This window comes from Penaeus japonicus, unplaced genomic scaffold (genome assembly GCF_977035675.1).
Source record: "Penaeus japonicus unplaced genomic scaffold, GWHDUDI00000001_assembly GWHDUDI00000020, whole genome shotgun sequence".
Classification (NCBI taxonomy): Eukaryota; Metazoa; Arthropoda; class Malacostraca; order Decapoda; family Penaeidae; genus Penaeus; species Penaeus japonicus.
Genome location: NW_028234422.1, coordinates 29392972 through 29410471, shown reverse-complemented (window position 1 = coordinate 29410471; position 17500 = coordinate 29392972). Strand labels below are relative to the sequence as shown.

The 17500-nt window shown below is 51.4% G+C and overlaps 1 protein-coding gene across 1 annotated transcript in view; it reads right to left on the bottom strand.

Annotated features, from left to right (window-relative positions):
• LOC122255214 (lens fiber major intrinsic protein) overlaps window positions 1-17500 on the bottom strand; it is a 42836-nt gene that overhangs the window by 4935 nt on the left and 20401 nt on the right. Inside the window, exon 3 of the mRNA XM_043019150.2 lies at window positions 16819-16957. Within this exon, the coding sequence (XP_042875084.1) occupies window positions 16819-16957 (139 nt within the window). The remainder of the gene's footprint in view (window positions 1-16818; window positions 16958-17500) is intronic.

Here is a 17500-nt window from a genome sequence, read left to right as displayed (position 1 = left end):
TTCTCATCTTCCCTCTATCTCTCCTTTCTTCCTTCTCATCTTCCCTCTATCTCTCCTTTCTTCCTTCTCATCTTCCCTCTATCTCTCCTTTCTTCCTTCTCATCTTCCCTCTATCTCTCCTTTCTTCCTTCTCATCTTCCCTCTATCTCTCCTTTCTTCCTTCTCATCTTCCCTCTATCTCTCCTTTCTTCCTTCTCATCTTCCCTCTATCTCTCCTTTCTTCCTTCTCATCTTCCCTCTATCTCTCCTTTCTTCCTTCTCATCTTCCCTCTATCTCTCCTTTCTTCCTTCTCATCTTCCCTCTATCTCTCCTTTCTTCCTTCTCATCTTCCCTCTATCTCTCCTTTCTTCCTTCTCATCTTCCCTCTATCTCTCCTTTCTTCCTTCTCATCTTCCCTCTATCTCTCCTTTCTTCCTTCTCATCTTCCCTCTATCTCTCCTTTCTTCCTTCTCATCTTCCCTCTATCTCTCCTTTCTTCCTTCTCATCTTCCCTCTATCTCTCCTTTCTTCCTTCTCATCTTCCCTCTATCTCTCCTTTCTTCCTTCTCATCTTCCCTCTATCTCTCCTTTCTTCCTTCTCATCTTCCCTCTATCTCTCCTTTCTTCCTTCTCATCTTCCCTCTATCTCTCCTTTCTTCCTTCTCATCTTCCCTCTATCTCTCCTTTCTTCCTTCTCATCTTCCCTCTATCTCTCCTTTCTTCCTTCTCATCTTCCCTCTATCTCTCCTTTCTTCCTTCTCATCTTCCCTCTATCTCTCCTTTCTTCCTTCTCATCTTCCCTCTATCTCTCCTTTCTTCCTTCTCATCTTCCCTCTATCTCTCCTTTCTTCCTTCTCATCTTCCCTCTATCTCTCCTTTCTTCCTTCTCATCTTCCCTCTATCTCTCCTTTCTTCCTTCTCATCTTCCCTCTATCTCTCCTTTCTTCCTTCTCATCTTCCCTCTATCTCTCCTTTCTTCCTTCTCATCTTCCCTCTATCTCTCCTTTCTTCCTTCTCATCTTCCCTCTATCTCTCCTTTCTTCCTTCTCATCTTCCCTCTATCTCTCCTTTCTTCCTTCTCATCTTCCCTCTATCTCTCCTTTCTTCCTTCTCATCTTCCCTCTATCTCTCCTTTCTTCCTTCTCATCTTCCCTCTATCTCTCCTTTCTTCCTTCTCATCTTCCCTCTATCTCTCCTTTCTTCCTTCTCATCTTCCCTCTATCTCTCCTTTCTTCCTTCTCATCTTCCCTCTATCTCTCCTTTCTTCCTTCTCATCTTCCCTCTATCTCTCCTTTCTTCCTTCTCATCTTCCCTCTATCTCTCCTTTCTTCCTTCTCATCTTCCCTCTATCTCTCCTTTCTTCCTTCTCATCTTCCCTCTATCTCTCCTTTCTTCCTTCTCATCTTCCCTCTATCTCTCCTTTCTTCCTTCTCATCTTCCCTCTATCTCTCCTTTCTTCCTTCTCATCTTCCCTCTATCTCTCCTTTCTTCCTTCTCATCTTCCCTCTATCTCTCCTTTCTTCCTTCTCATCTTCCCTCTATCTCTCCTTTCTTCCTTCTCATCTTCCCTCTATCTCTCCTTTCTTCCTTCTCATCTTCCCTCTATCTCTCCTTTCTTCCTTCTCATCTTCCCTCTATCTCTCCTTTCTTCCTTCTCATCTTCCCTCTATCTCTCCTTTCTTCCTTCTCATCTTCCCTCTATCTCTCCTTTCTTCCTTCTCATCTTCCCTCTATCTCTCCTTTCTTCCTTCTCATCTTCCCTCTATCTCTCCTTTCTTCCTTCTCATCTTCCCTCTATCTCTCCTTTCTTCCTTCTCATCTTCCCTCTATCTCTCCTTTCTTCCTTCTCATCTTCCCTCTATCTCTCCTTTCTTCCTTCTCATCTTCCCTCTATCTCTCCTTTCTTCCTTCTCATCTTCCCTCTATCTCTCCTTTCTTCCTTCTCATCTTCCCTCTATCTCTCCTTTCTTCCTTCTCATCTTCCCTCTATCTCTCCTTTCTTCCTTCTCATCTTCCCTCTATCTCTCCTTTCTTCCTTCTCATCTTCCCTCTATCTCTCCTTTCTTCCTTCTCATCTTCCCTCTATCTCTCCTTTCTTCCTTCTCATCTTCCCTCTATCTCTCCTTTCTTCCTTCTCATCTTCCCTCTATCTCTCCTTTCTTCCTTCTCATCTTCCCTCTATCTCTCCTTTCTTCCTTCTCATCTTCCCTCTATCTCTCCTTTCTTCCTTCTCATCTTCCCTCTATCTCTCCTTTCTTCCTTCTCATCTTCCCTCTATCTCTCCTTTCTTCCTTCTCATCTTCCCTCTATCTCTCCTTTCTTCCTTCTCATCTTCCCTCTATCTCTCCTTTCTTCCTTCTCATCTTCCCTCTATCTCTCCTTTCTTCCTTCTCATCTTCCCTCTATCTCTCCTTTCTTCCTTCTCATCTTCCCTCTATCTCTCCTTTCTTCCTTCTCATCTTCCCTCTATCTCTCCTTTCTTCCTTCTCATCTTCCCTCTATCTCTCCTTTCTTCCTTCTCATCTTCCCTCTATCTCTCCTTTCTTCCTTCTCATCTTCCCTCTATCTCTCCTTTCTTCCTTCTCATCTTCCCTCTATCTCTCCTTTCTTCCTTCTCATCTTCCCTCTATCTCTCCTTTCTTCCTTCTCATCTTCCCTCTATCTCTCCTTTCTTCCTTCTCATCTTCCCTCTATCTCTCCTTTCTTCCTTCTCATCTTCCCTCTATCTCTCCTTTCTTCCTTCTCATCTTCCCTCTATCTCTCCTTTCTTCCTTCTCATCTTCCCTCTATCTCTCCTTTCTTCCTTCTCATCTTCCCTCTATCTCTCCTTTCTTCCTTCTCATCTTCCCTCTATCTCTCCTTTCTTCCTTCTCATCTTCCCTCTATCTCTCCTTTCTTCCTTCTCATCTTCCCTCTATCTCTCCTTTCTTCCTTCTCATCTTCCCTCTATCTCTCCTTTCTTCCTTCTCATCTTCCCTCTATCTCTCCTTTCTTCCTTCTCATCTTCCCTCTATCTCTCCTTTCTTCCTTCTCATCTTCCCTCTATCTCTCCTTTCTTCCTTCTCATCTTCCCTCTCTCCCTCCTTTCTTCCTTCTCTTCCTCCCTCCTTCCCTCCCTTCTTCCTTCTCATCTTCCCTCTATCTCTCCTTTCTTCCTTCTCATCTTCCTTCAATCTCTCCCTTCCTCCTTTCCTTCCCCCCTTCCTTCCGTCTCTTCCCTCCTTTCCTCTCTCCCTCCCTCTTTCCCTCCTCCCTTCTCTCTTTCCCTCCCTCCCTTCCTCCCTCCTTCCCTCCTTCCCTCCCTCCTACCCTCCTTCCCTCCCTCCCTCCCTCCTCCCCTCCTTCCCTCCCTCCCTCCCTCCAACCCTCCTTCCCTCCCTCCCTCCTTCCCTCCCTCTTTCCCTCCTCCCTCCCTCTTTCCCTCTCTCCCTTCCTCCTTCCCTCCTTTCCTCCTTCCCTCCCTCCTACCCTCCTTCCCTCCCTCCCTCCCTCCTACCCTCCTTCCCTCCCTCCCTCCCTCCTACCCTCCTTCCCTCCCTCCCTCCTGTGGCGCCCTCTGTAACGCCGTCGTCGTCAAGAGGATACTTCCGCTGGCCAGCTGATCGATAGATGATTGTGGTTTGTATAATTCTTTCGAGGTGATTGTGGCCTGACGGTCGCACGCTGGGATGGTGGAAGGGGGGCTGGTGGGAAGGAGGATGGTGGAAGGGGGGCTGGTGGGAAGGAGGATGGTGGAAGGGGGGCTGGTGGGAAGGAGGATGGTGGAAGGGGGGCTGGTGGGAAGTAGGATGGTGGAAGGGGGGCTGGTGGGAAGGAGGATGGTGGAAGGGGGGCTGGTGGGAAGGAGGATGGTGGAAGGGGGGCTGGTGGGAAGGAGGATGGTGGAAGGGGGGCTGGTGGGGGAAGGAGGATGGTGGAAGGGAGGCTGGTGGGAAGGAGGATGGTGGAAGGGGGGCTGGTGGGAAGGAGGATGGTGGAAGGGGGGCTGGTGGGAAGGAGGATGGTGGAAGGGGGGCTGGTGGGGAGGAGGATGGTGGAAGGGGGGCTGGTGGGGGAAGGAGGATGGTGGAAGGGGGGCTGGTGGGAAGGAGGATGGTGGAAGGGGGGCTGGTGGGAAGGAGGATGGTGGAAGGGGGGCTGGTGGGAAGGAGGATGGTGGAAGGGGGGCTGGTGGGAAGGAGGATGGGGGAGGGGGGCTGGTGGGAAGGAGGATGGTGGAAGGGGGGCTGGTGGGGGAAGGAGGATGGTGGAAGGGAGGCTGGTGGGAAGGAGGATGGTGGAAGGGGGGCTGGTGGGGAGGGGGAGGGTGGGAGGGGGGCTGGTGGGAAGGAGGATGGTGGAAGGGGGGGTGGAAGGAGGATGGTGGCGGGGGGGCTGGTGGGAAGGAGGATGGTGGAAGGGGGGCTGGTGGAAGGAGGATGGTGAAGGGGGGCTGGTGGGAAGGGATAGATGGTGGAAGGGAGGCTGGTGGGAAGGAGGATGGTGGAAGGGGGCGGGTGGGAAGGAGGATGGTGGAAGGGGGGTGGTGGGGGAAGGAGGAGGTGGAAGGGGGCTGGGGGAGGGGGGGAGGGGGTGGAAGGGGGGGGGGGGGGTGGGGGAAGGAGGATGGTGGAAGGGGTGGTGGGAAGGAGGATGGTGGAAGGGGGTGGTGGGAAGGAGGGAGGTGGAGGGGGGGGGTGGGAAGGAGGTGGGGAAGGGGGTGGGAAGGGGGGGAGGGGGTGGGGAGGGGTGGGAGGGGGTGGGAGGGGAGGTGGAGGAGTGGGGAAGGGGTGGTGGAAGAGTGGAAGGGAGGAGGTGGAGGAGGGGGGAAGGGGGGGGGGGGGGGGAGGGGGAGGGGGAAGGAGGAGGGGGGGGGGGGGGGGGGGAGGGGGGGGGGGGGGGGAGGGGGGGGAGGGGGGGGGGGGGAGGGAGGGAGGGAGGGGGGGGGGGGGGGGGGGAGGGGGGGGGGGGGGGGTGGGAGGGGGGGGGGGGAGGGGGGGGGGGGGAGGGGGGGGGGGGGAGGAGGGGGGGGGGGGGGGGGAGGGGGGGGGAAGGGGGGGAGGGGGGAGGAAGGAGGGGGGGAGGGGGGAGGGGGGGGGGAAGGGGGGAGGGGGGGAGAGGGGGGAGGGGGGGGAGGGGGAGGGGGGGGGGGGGGGGGGGGGGGGGGGGAGGGGAGGGGGGGGGGGGGGGGGGAGGGGGGAGGGGGGAGGGGGGGGAGGGGGGGGGGGAGGGGGAGGGGGGGAAGGGGAGGGGGGGGGGGGGGAGGGGGGGGGGGGGAGGAGGAAGGGGGGGGAGAGGGGGAAGGGAGGGGGGTGGGAAGGAGGATGGTGGAAGGGGGGCTGGTGGGAAGGAGGATGGTGGAAGGGAGGGTGGGGGGAAGAAGGAGTGAAGGGGCTGGTAAGGAGAGGGGGGGCTGGTGGGAAGGAGGATGGTGGAGGGGGGAGGGGGAGGATGGGAGGGGGGAATGGTGGAAGGGGGGCTGGTGGGAAGGAGGATGGTGGAAGGGGGGACTGTAGGTGGGAAGGAGGATGGTTGGTTAAGGGTGGTGGTGTGTGGGAGGACTTAGGAGGATATATGGTGGGAAGGCGTGGCTGGTGGAAGGTTTAGATAAATTTAACTTAATGGATGGTGGAAGGGGGAGGCTAAACGGGGAGGAGGATGGTCTGGAAAGGGAGGATCACTGAGTCCGGGAAGGAGGCAGAGGTGGAAGGGTGGGTGGTGGGGGAGGAGGAAAAGGGATGCTGGTGTTGGAAGGGAGGAGGTGGAAGGTGGGAAGAGTAGGATGGTGGGAATGGGGGGCTGGATGTGGAAGGTGGCATGGTGGAAGGGGGGTGGTGGGAAGGGGATGGTGGAAGGGGTGCTGGTGGAAGGTAGAGGGTATGGTGGTAAGGTGGGGCTGGTGGGAAGGAGCAGATGGATGGTGGAGGGAAGGAGGATGGACTGGAAGGGGTGGCTGGTGGGGGAAGGAGGAGAGGCGGTGGGAAGGGAGGCTGGTGGGAAGGAGGATGGTGGAAGGGGGCTTGGTGGGAAGGTAGGGATGGTGGAAGGGGGGCTTACGCGAGTGGAAGGAGGATGTGGAAAGGGGGTGGGGAGGTGGGAAGGAGGATGGTGGAAGGGGGGCTGGTGGGAAAGGACGAGCAGGCTGGTGGGAAGGAGGATGGGTGGAGAAAAGGGGGGGCCTACAACACTAGGGTGGGATAAAGGAAGGATGGAGGAAGGGGGCATGGTTGGGAAAGGAGGTGATGGTGGAATCAGTAGGCGGGGGGCTGGTGGGAAGGAGGATGGTGGACTCTAGGTGGGGCTACTATAGGTGGGAAGGAGGATGGTGGAAGGGGGGCTGGCGGGAAGGAGGATGGTGGAAGGGGGGCTGGTATTGGGAAGGAGGATGGTGGAAGGGGGGCTGGTGGGGGAAGGAGGATGGTGGAAGGGGGGCTGGGTGTCCTTGCGGGTGGTGGGTGGGAAGGAGGATGGTGGATAAAAGTGGAGGGGTTGATTCGGTCGCGTGCTGGTTGGGTGTCCAGGAAAAGGAGAGGATTGGTGGTCTAGGGGCGGACTGGTGAGGAAGGAGGATTCTGGGTGGAAGGAGAGCTGGTGGGAATTTCGGGAGGATGGTGGAAGGGGGGCTGGTGGGAAGGAGGATGGTGGAAGGGGGGCTGGTGGGAAGGAGGATGGTGGAAGGGGGGCTGGTGGGGGGGGGGGGGGGGTGGAAGGGGGGCTGGTGGGAAGGAGGATGGTGGAAGGGGGGCTGGTGGGAAGGAGGGTGGTGGAGGGGGGGCTGGTGGAAGGAGGATGGTGGAAGGGGCTGGTGGGAAGGGGATGGTGGAAGGGAGGCTGGTGGGAAGGAGGATGGTGGAAGGGGGGCTGGTGGGGGAAGGAGGATGGTGGAAGGGGGCTGGTGGGGAGGAGGAGGGTGGAAGGGGGCTGGTGAGGAAGGAGGATGTGGAGACCCAGGGAGGCTGGTGGGAAGGAGGATGGCGGAAGGGCAGCTGGTGGGAAGGAGGATGGTGGAAGGGAGGCTGGTGGGAAGGAGGATGGTGGAAGGGGGGCTGGTGGGAAGGAGGATGGTGGAAGGGAGGCTGGTGGGAAGGAGGATGGTGGAAGGGGGGCTGGTGGGGAGGAGGATGGTGGAGGGCTGGTGGAAGGAGATGGTGAAGGGGCTGGTGGGAAGGAGGATGGTGGAAGGGAGGCTGGTGGGAAGGAGGATGGTGGAAGGGGGGCTGGTGGGAAGGAGGATGGTGGAAGGGGGGCTGGTGGGAAGGAGGATGGTGGAAGGGAGGCTGGTGGGAAGGAGGATGGTGGAAGGGAGGCTGGTGGGAAGGAGGATGGTGGAAGGGGGGCTGGTGGGAAGGAGGATGGTGGAAGGGGGGCTGGTGGGAAGGAGGATGGTGGAAGGGGGGCTGGTGGGAAGGAGGATGGTGGAAGGGGGGCTGGTGGGGGGAGGAGGGGGGGGGAAGGGGGGGTGGGGGGAAGGAGGATGGTGGAAGGGGGGCTGGTGGGAAGGAGGATGGTGGAAGGGGGGCTGGTGGGAAGGAGGATGGTGGAAGGGGGGCTGGTGGGGAGGGGAATGGTGGGAAAGGGGAGGGTGGGGGAAGGAGGATGGTGGAAGGGGGGCTGGTGGGAAGGAGGATGGTGGAAGGGGGGCTGGTGGGAAGGAGGATGGTGGAAGGGGGGCTGGTGGGAAGGAGGATGGTGGAAGGGGGGCTGGTGGGAAGGAGGATGGTGGAAGGGGGGCTGGTGGGAAGGAGGATGGGGGAGGGGGGGCGGGTGGGGAGGAGGGGGGGGGAGGGGGGGCGGGTGGGGAGGAGGATGGTGGAAGGGGGGCTGGTGGGAAGGAGGATGGTGGAAGGGGGGCTGGTGGGAAGGAGGATGGTGGAAGGGGGGCTGGTGGGAAGGAGGATGGTGGAAGGGGGGCTGGTGGGAAGGAGGATGGTGGAAGGGGGGCTGGTGGGAAGGAGGATGGTGGAAGGGGGGCTGGTGGGAAGGAGGATGGTGGAAGGGGGGCTGGTGGGGGAAGGAGGATGGTGGAAGGGGGGCTGGTGGGAAGGAGGATGGTGGAAGGGGGGCTGGTGGGAAGGAGGATGGTGGAAGGGGGGCTGGTGGGAAGGAGGATGGTGGAAGGGGGGCTGGTGGGAAGGAGGATGGTTGAAGGCGGCTGGTGGGAAGGAGGATGGTGGAAGGGGGGCTGACGAAATCTAGGATTGCTATGGGCTATTGGAAGTTAGACCGGACAAGGTGGCGCTGATGAGAGGTAGGCTAATGAGGGCAGGCTGAAGGAGACTAAGCTGTTGAAAGTTTGCCAGGCAAGGGCTGAGCTGACGAAAGAAAGAAAGAAAGAAAGAAAAAAAAGAAAGATAAAAGCTTGGCTGAGGAGAGCTAGGCTAACGAAGGTGTGCTGACAATAGCTGAACTGATGGAATATAGTCTGATGAAAGCTCGGCTGACAGAGGAGAGACGAGGCTAAAGAGCTCATGAACATTGAGCTGACGAAGCTAACGCTGACGAAATGAGGGCTGACGAAAATTAGAACTTGAACGACGAGCGCCAGACTGATACTCGAACGACGAGCGCCAGACTAATACTCGAACGACGAGCGCCAGACTGATACTCGAACGACGAGCGCCAGACTGATACTCGAACGACGAGCGCCAGACTAATACTCGAACGACGAGCGCCAGACTAATACTCGAACGACGAGCGCCAGACTAATACTCGAACGACGAGCGCCAGACTAATACTCGAACGACGAGCGCCAGACTAATACTCGAACGACGAGCGCCAGACTAATACTCGAACGACGAGCGCCAGACTAATACTCGAACGACGAGCGCCAGACTAATACTCGAACGACGAGCGCCAGACTAATACTCGAACGACGAGCGCCAGACTGATACTCGAACGACGAGCGCCAGACTGATACTCGAACGACGAGCGCCAGACTGATACTCGAACGACGAGCGCCAGACTGATACTCGAACGACGAGCGCCAGACTGATACTCGAACGACGAGCGCCAGACTAATACTCGAACGACGAGCAGACTGCTCGAACGACGAGCGCCAGACTAATACTCGAACGACGAGCGCCAGACTAATACTCGAACGACGAGCGCCAGACTAATACTCGAACGACGAGCGCCAGACTAATACTCGAACGACGAGCGCCAGACTACTACTCGGACGACGAGCGCACGACTAATACTCGAAACGACGAAGCGCCAGACTGATGCCCTCGACGACAGCGCCAGACTGATTATCGAACTGACGAGCGCCTAGACTGAACGACGAGCGCCAGACTAATACTCGAACGACGAGCGCCAGACTGATACTCGAACGACGAGCGCCAGACTAATACTCGAACGACGAGCGCCAGACTAATACTCGAACGACGAGCGCCAGACTGATACTCGAACGACGAGCGCCAGACTAATACTCGAACGACGAGCGCCAGACTAATACTCGAACGACGAGCGCCAGACTAATACTCGAACGACGAGCGCCAGACTAATACTCGAACGACGAGCGCCAGACTGATACTCGAACGACGAGCGCCAGACTAATACTCGAACGACGAGCGCCAGACTAATACTCGAACGACGAGCGCCGCCAGACTAATACTCGAACGACGAGCGCCAGACTGATACTCGAACGACGAGCGCCAGACTAATACTCGAACGACGAGCGCCGCCAGACTAATACTCGAACGACGAGCGCCAGACTAATACTCGAACGACGAGCGCCAGACTAATACTCGAACGACGAGCGCCAGACTGATACTCGAACGACGAGCGCCAGACTGATTCTCGAACGACGAGCGCCAGACTAATACTCGAACGACGAGCGCCAGACTGATACTCGAACGACGAGCGCCAGACTAATACTCGAACGACGAGCGCCAGACTGATACTCGAACGACGAGCGCCAGACTAATACTCGAACGACGAGCGCCAGACTAATACTCGAACGACGAGCGCCAGACTAATACTCGAACGACGAGCGCCAGACTGATACTCGAACGACGAGCGGCGGCAGACTAGTAGTCGAACGACGAGCGCCAGACTAATACTCGAACGACGACCGCCACAGACTGATACTCGAACGACGAGCGCCAGACTAATACTCGAACGACGAGCGCCAGACTAATACTCGAACGACGAGCGCCAGACTGATACTCGAACGACGAGCGCCAGACTAATACTCGAACGACGAGCGCCAGACTGATACTCGAACGACGAGCGCCAGACTAATACTCGAACGACGAGCGCCAGACTAATACTCGAACGACGAGCGCCAGACTGATGCTCGAACGACGAGCGCCAGACTGATACTCGAACGACGAGCGCCAGACTGATACTCGAACGACGAGCGCCAGACTGATACTCGAACGACGAGCGCCAGACTAATACTCGAACGACGAGCGCCAGACTGATACTCGAACGACGAGCGCCAGACTGATACTCGAACGACGAGCGCCAGACTAATACTCGAACGACGAGCGCCAGACTAATACTCGAACGACGAGCGCCAGACTGATACTCGAACGACGAGCGCCAGACTAATACTCGAACGACGAGCGCCAGACTGATACTCGAACGACGAGCGCCAGACTGATACTCGAACGACGAGCGCCAGACTGATACTCGAACGACGAGCGCCAGACTGATACTCGAACGACGAGCGCCAGACTAATACTCGAACGACGAGCGCCAGACTAATACTCGAATCCCTTAAGACTGAAGGAGCTTCATGGGGAGGGAGTTGAATTCCTTCCTTTTTTTCCTCTCTTTGGTGAATTATGAATTATTTTCATGGAGGGAAAACGCTGACGCTCGCTGGAAACTTGTGTGATCCGCAGATTGGAAGGAGGGAGGGAAGAGGAGGGAAAGGGGAGGGGAGAGGAGAGGAAGGAGGGAGGGAAGAGGAGGGAAAGGGGAGGGGAGAGGAGGGAAGAGGAGGGGAGAGGAGGGAAGGGGAGGAAAGGGGGAGGCGAGAGGAGAGGAAGGAGGTGGAGGGAAGAGGAGGGAAAGGGGAGGGGAGAGGAGAGGAAGGAGGGAGGGAAGAGGAGGGAAAGGGGAGGGGAGAGGAGAGGAAGGAGGGAGGGAAGAGGAGGGAAAGGGGAGGGGAGAGGAGAGGAAGGAGGGAGGGAAGAGGAGGGAAAGGGGAGGGGAGAGGAGAGGAAGGAGGGAGGGAAGAGGAGGGAAAGGGGAGGGGAGAGGAGAGGAAGGAGGGAGGGAAGAGGAGGGAAAGGGGAGGGGAGAGGAGAGGAAGGAGGTGGAGGGAAGAGGAGGGAAGGGGAGGGGAGAGGAGGGGAGAGGAGGGAAAGGGGAGGGGAGAGGAGAGGAAGGAGGGAGGGAAGAGGAGGGAAAGGGGAGGGGAGAGGAGAGGAAGGAGGGAGGGAAGAGGAGGGAAAGGGGAGGGGAGAGGAGAGGAAGGAGGGAGGGAAGAGGAGGGAGAGGGGAGGGGAGAGGAGAGGAAGGAGGGAGAGGAAAAGGGGAGGAGGAGAGGGGGAGGGAGAGGAGGAAGGGAGGGGAGGGAGGAGAGAGGAGGGAAGGGAAAGGGGGAGGGGAGAGGAGAGGAAGGAGGTGGAGGGAAGAGGAGGGAAAGGGGAGGGGAGAGGAGAGGAAGGAGGGAGGGAAGAGGAGGGAAGGGGAGGGGAGAGGAGGGAAAGGGGAGGGGAGAGGAGAGGAAGGAGGTGGAGGGAAGAGGAGGGAAGGGGAGGGGAGAGGAGGGAAGAGGGAGGGAGGCGTGAGAAGAGGAGGGAAGGGGAGGGAAGAAGAGGGAAGAGGAGGGAAAAGGAGGAAAGTTGAGGGAAGAGGAGCGAAGAGGATGGAATTGGAAGGATGGGGAGGATAGAGGAGGGAAAGGGAGGGAAAAGAAGAGGAGATGGAAGGAAAAGGGAGAAAAAAAGAGGAGATGGAGGGGAGGGGAAGGAAGTGAAGGGAAAGGGAGGGAAAAGAAGAGGAGATGGAAAGAAAAAGGAGAAAAAAAGAAGAGAGATGGAGCGAAAGGGAGAGAAAAAGGAAAAGAGAGGGGAGAATGAGGGAAGGGGAGGAGTGAAAAGGAGGAAAATAAAGGAAAGAAAGAGAAAAAAAGGAAGGAGAGAAGGAAGGGGGAGAAGGAAAAAGAAAGGGAGAAGGAGGGAAAGAGGAGAGAAGGGAAGTGTGAAAATGGAAGGGAAAAGGAGAGAAAGGGAGGCAACGTATAGTGAAAAGAAGAGGGAAAAGAGAGGAGAGAAGGAGATAAGGCGGGTTAAAGGGGAAGAGGGAAAGGGAGGGGAAAGGGGAGGATGGTGGGAGGAGGAGGAGGAGGAGGAATAGAGGAGGCAAGAAAGGAGGGAAGGAGAAGAGAGAGAAAAGGAAGTAGAAGAGAAGGAGGGGAGGGGAGGAGGAGGGGGAAGAAGGAAGAGGGAAAACAAAGGAAGGAGAAGAGAAGAAGGAAGAGGAGGAGGTGAGAGAGGAAGAATAAGAGGTGAGGAGTAGGTGGGAGAAGAAAGTAGAGGGAGAAGAGAAGCAAAGAAGGAAGAGGGGAAGAGAAGGAAACGAGAAAGAAAGTGTGAGGGGGATAGAAGAAAGAAGGAGAGAAGAGGGGAGAGGAAGAGGAGGCGGGAGAAAGGATGTGGGGAGGGGAGAGGAGGATGGAATGGGAGGTGAGTGGAAGGGGGGGTGTGGGGGCGCTCTTCCTCTCCCCTTCCTTTCCCCTCGAAACGCTTAGACACCACAGCTTTAACCCTAGATTCACCCCTCTCCCTGCTATCGCCACAAACGTTTCTTTTTTGAAATAGGAGACCCATAATGCGTGTGCAACAGTGCGGCCAGATGATGAATGTCACGATCGGTGCTTGCTGTGCTTGCCTTGCTCCCCTTCTTCCCTTCCTCTTCGTTCTTCCCCTCTCTCTTTCGCCCTTTTTTCACATTGTCTATCTCCTTCTGTATCCTCTCTCTTTCTCTCTATCTCTGTCTCTGTCTTTATCTCTATCTCTGTCTCTGTCTCTGTCTCTGTCTCTGTCCCTGTGTCTGTCTTTGTCTCTGTCTCTGTCTCTCTTTCTCACTCACTCACTCCGCTTCATCCTCTGCCTCTGTCTCTCCCGCCCCATCTCCCGTTCTCTCCAGTTGCGAGGTGGCAGCTAGTGAAACAATATGAAAGGAAATGCGTGTATTACTAATATATGTATATATATATATATATATATATATATATATATATATATATATATATATATATATATATATATATATATATATATATATATATATATACACATATACAGCTGTATATATATATATACATATATAAATATATATATATATGTATAGATATAGATATATGATATAACAAAAAATCTTATATATTAATAGATAAGATCATCTCAAACTCGTCTTGCCTGGAGTTTGTCCTCTTTGCAAGATCCAGACGGAACCTAATTGCTTCACGGGGTTTTGAACTTTCTGACTGGTCCTCCGCCATTCCAGTAACCTTCTCAGAAATCACACTGAGGCATTAAGCTCCCTTCTCCCTTCACACCGCCGCCCGTCTAGCAAATGGCCGACACCTCGTCAATTCGTCCTTGCAATTCTGTTCATATGATAACAAACGCGAACGCCGAAGCTGAACAATTGAGTTTATCTTGTCAGACATCAGGGGGCGGTAGTTAGGGTGCGGTGGAAGCCTTAATCATATTACAGCGACCAAAGTTCTAGCTCGCATATGGCGCCCGATCTTATACACGAGTTTTTTTTTCTTTTTCTTTTTTCCCCTTTTTTTTACGGCGCCGTATCCCTGCCGTTGGACCTGCACCGCCGTAAATTTCAAACAACGTTGGAATTTCGGTAGCCAATCAGAGGCTCCTGTTCTTAGGGATCTTTGACCAATCACAAGCCACGGTCGCTCATCAGCTGTGTTGTTTGTAAACACGGTGTAATCACAGCGCGCGTGAATATTAAGACTTTTTTTTAAACTAATAGCCGCTGGAATTAGTAACGAAGAAAAATATTTACGAATGTAAATATCTTTATATTAGATTTCAAGTGTACCTTAAAATTTACTCAAAAGGATGACTGTTTGAATTTCACTCCAAATGCTAGCATAGCAAATGACACTATTATAGAAGAAAGGGTCTATATGTATATACCTAAATCTGTATCTGTGTATATATATATATATATATATATATATATATATATATATATATATATATATATATATATATTTTATATATATATATATATATATATATATATATATGATATTATATTTTTTAGTAGATATATTATAGATAGATATATAGAGGAGATATAATTTATACATATTCATATCACTTACTCTGATTGACTCACTCACTCACTTACTTACTTACTTACTCACACACACACACACAACCCACACACACACACACGCAACCCCCCCCCCCCCCACCACACACACACACAACAAACACACGCGCGCGATAATAATAATAACGATAGCATAATCGTAGTAGCAGTAATACCATTAAGAAATGAATGGAAAAAAAACACTAGATCCGGGTCGCAAAACGTGTACCGTCACTAGTTACAGCTCATGTTACAACGGGTATTTCTTGATGCCTTATTTAGTATCCCACAATTGGTTTATTTACTCCCGACAACATTATGTTTGAACACAACTGTTATATGATTGTCTTTAATGTTTTGCGGCTGAAGGACTGCTCTACGGCGCCTTAATTAGAGCAATATGGCGGCTTTGTGTTTGGGTCGTAGGGACGGGAGGCGGTGTTAGCATAGTGACTCTAGCGGTATGTCTCCATCCCTTGTTTTATGAATCCTGCCTCAGGAATTTTACTCTCTTTCTCTCTTTCTCTCTCTCTTCTCCTTGCGTGTTTGTATTCAAGTGTGCATTTATGTATATTTCCGCGTGGGTGTGCTCATTTACACCCATGGCAACGCATCTCTCTCTCTCTCTCTCTCTCTCTCTCTCTCTCTCTCTCTCTCTCTCTCTCTCTCTCTCTCTCTCTCTCTCTCTCTCAGAGAGACTGAGACATGTATATGTACATATAAACACACACACACACACACACACACACACACACACACACACACACATATAAGCATACATATATATATATATATTATATATATATATATATATATATATATATATATATATATAATATATATATATATATAATATATATATATATATATATATATATATATATATATATATATATTATATATATATATATATATATATATATATATATATATATATATATATATATATATATATACATTTTACCAAACAGTAATTTCCCTTTTCACAAACTTCATCAAAGTAACTTCCAGTAAAAGAAAACCAGCATCTCATTCATTAAAACTTCAATCCCAACTCGGGCTAACTCGTAACTCTCTGTGGAAGTTCAGCTATTAGTCTATAAAATCAGCTGACTCATTCATATAAACTATTCACGTAGGTGTTCCATTCTAAAAGTGCGCTGCCTGTATCCGTGGGGATTTTTTTTTCTTTGCAAAATGATTTAAGGAAGTTTATAAATGTGACAACAGTTTCTGAAACTGATATTTTCTTCGTGACAACAGAGTTTCTAAACGTGACAACTGCTTCTGAAACTAATATGTTCTTAGTGACAACAGTTTCTAAATGTGACAACTGCTTCTGAAACTAATATGTTCTTAGTGACAACAGAGTTTCTAAAAGTGACAACTGCTTCTGAAACGAATATTTTCTTAGTGACAACAAAGTTTCTAAAAGTGACAACTGCTTCTGAAACGAATATTTTCTTAGTGACAACAAAGTTTCTAAAAGTGACAACTGCTTCTGAAACGAATATTTTCTTAGTGACAACAAAGTTTCTAAAAGTGACAACTGCTTCTGAAACGAATATTTTCTTAGTGACAACAAAGTTTCTAAAAGTGACAACTGCTTCTGAAACGAATATTTTCTTAGTGACAACAGAGTTTCTAAAAGTGACAACTGCTTCTGAAACTAATATGTTCTTAGTGACAACAGAGTTTCTAAAAGTGACAACTGCTTCTGAAACTAATATGTTCTTAGTGACAACAGTTTCTAAAAGTGACAACTGCTTCTGAAACGAATATGTTCTTAGTGACAACAGTTTCTAAAAGTGACAACTGCTTCTGAAACGAATATTTTCTTAGTGACAACAGAGTTTCTAAAAGTGACAACTGCTTCTGAAACTAATATGTTCTTAGTGACAACAGAGTTTCTAAAAGTGACAACTGCTTCTGAAACGAATATTTTCTTAGTGACAACAGTTACTAAGAGTGACAACAGTGTCTGAAAGTGATAAGTTTCTAAAATCACACGTTTCTAAAAGTGACAACTGTATCTAAAAAGGACAAGTTTTTAAAAGTGACAATAGCTTCTAACATTTTCTAAAAGCGCCATTTCCAAAAGCGACAACAATTTTTCCTAAACGCCAAAAAGCAAAGAAACTAAAAGCCAAAGCAGTTTATAAAAAAATGACTATAATAAGAATTATTGTAAGAATAGTAAGTAAGAATAGTAAGAATGATTGGTATGGATACATCACAAAATAAACCTCAATAAGTATTAGATCAGTCAAAAAGCTAAACAAATAAATTATTCCACGAGTTTAATTAATACATAAATCCCATAATCATTATTTCAATATTCTTTCTTGCAATTTTAAAAAAGGATGAAAAACTACGAATGACAATGAACCACCACACAAAGCAAAGAACGTATCAGTCGCCGCCAGAATTACGATGAAATGAAATAACCAAATAACTCACCCTCATTCACACCAATCTAACCCTTTTTTTCTCTCTTGCATAACACGAAAGAAAAAAAAAAGAAAAAAAAAAAACACAACCGGATGCCACGCTACCTGTTCGGGGCTGAGCGCAGGGTCCGGTGAGCGTGGCGTGGTATGGAGGCTGCAATGCCGCTGCCGTCGACACCAGCGTCAGTAAGAAGCTGGCGATTACGTCTCCCCGGACGCAGCGCCACACCACACTGCTCACCACCTGCGGGAACACACGCTGACAGGTGGTATTGTATGGTTTGGGGGTCGTGGGTGGGGGGGGGGATACGGGATCGGCGGTTAGGGTGTCATTGTGTGTACGTGTGTGTGTGTGTGTGTGTGTGTGTGTGTGTGTGTGTGTGTGTGTGTGTGTGTGTGTGTGTGTGTGTGTGTGTGTGTGTGTGTGTGTGTGTGTGTATTGTGTGTGTGTGTACGTGTGTGTATTGTGTGTGTGTGTGTGTGTGTATGTGTGTGTGTGTGTTTGTGTGTGTGTGTGTGTTTGCTTATGTATTTTTATAAGTAGATATGTATAAATAGAGAAATAGATATATAAACACATATAAATTGATATTTCATTTGGCATATATATAAATGTAGAGATAGATGGATAGCCATCTACTCAAAGAGATTAAATATTAAAGATTGTACATAACTGTCTAACTCTGCATAGGAATAAATATGAAATAATAACATTGTACATGAATTCGTGATCAGATACATCAAAGAAATTTAAAATGCCGTAATCAAAATAACTTTAATTGCTGCC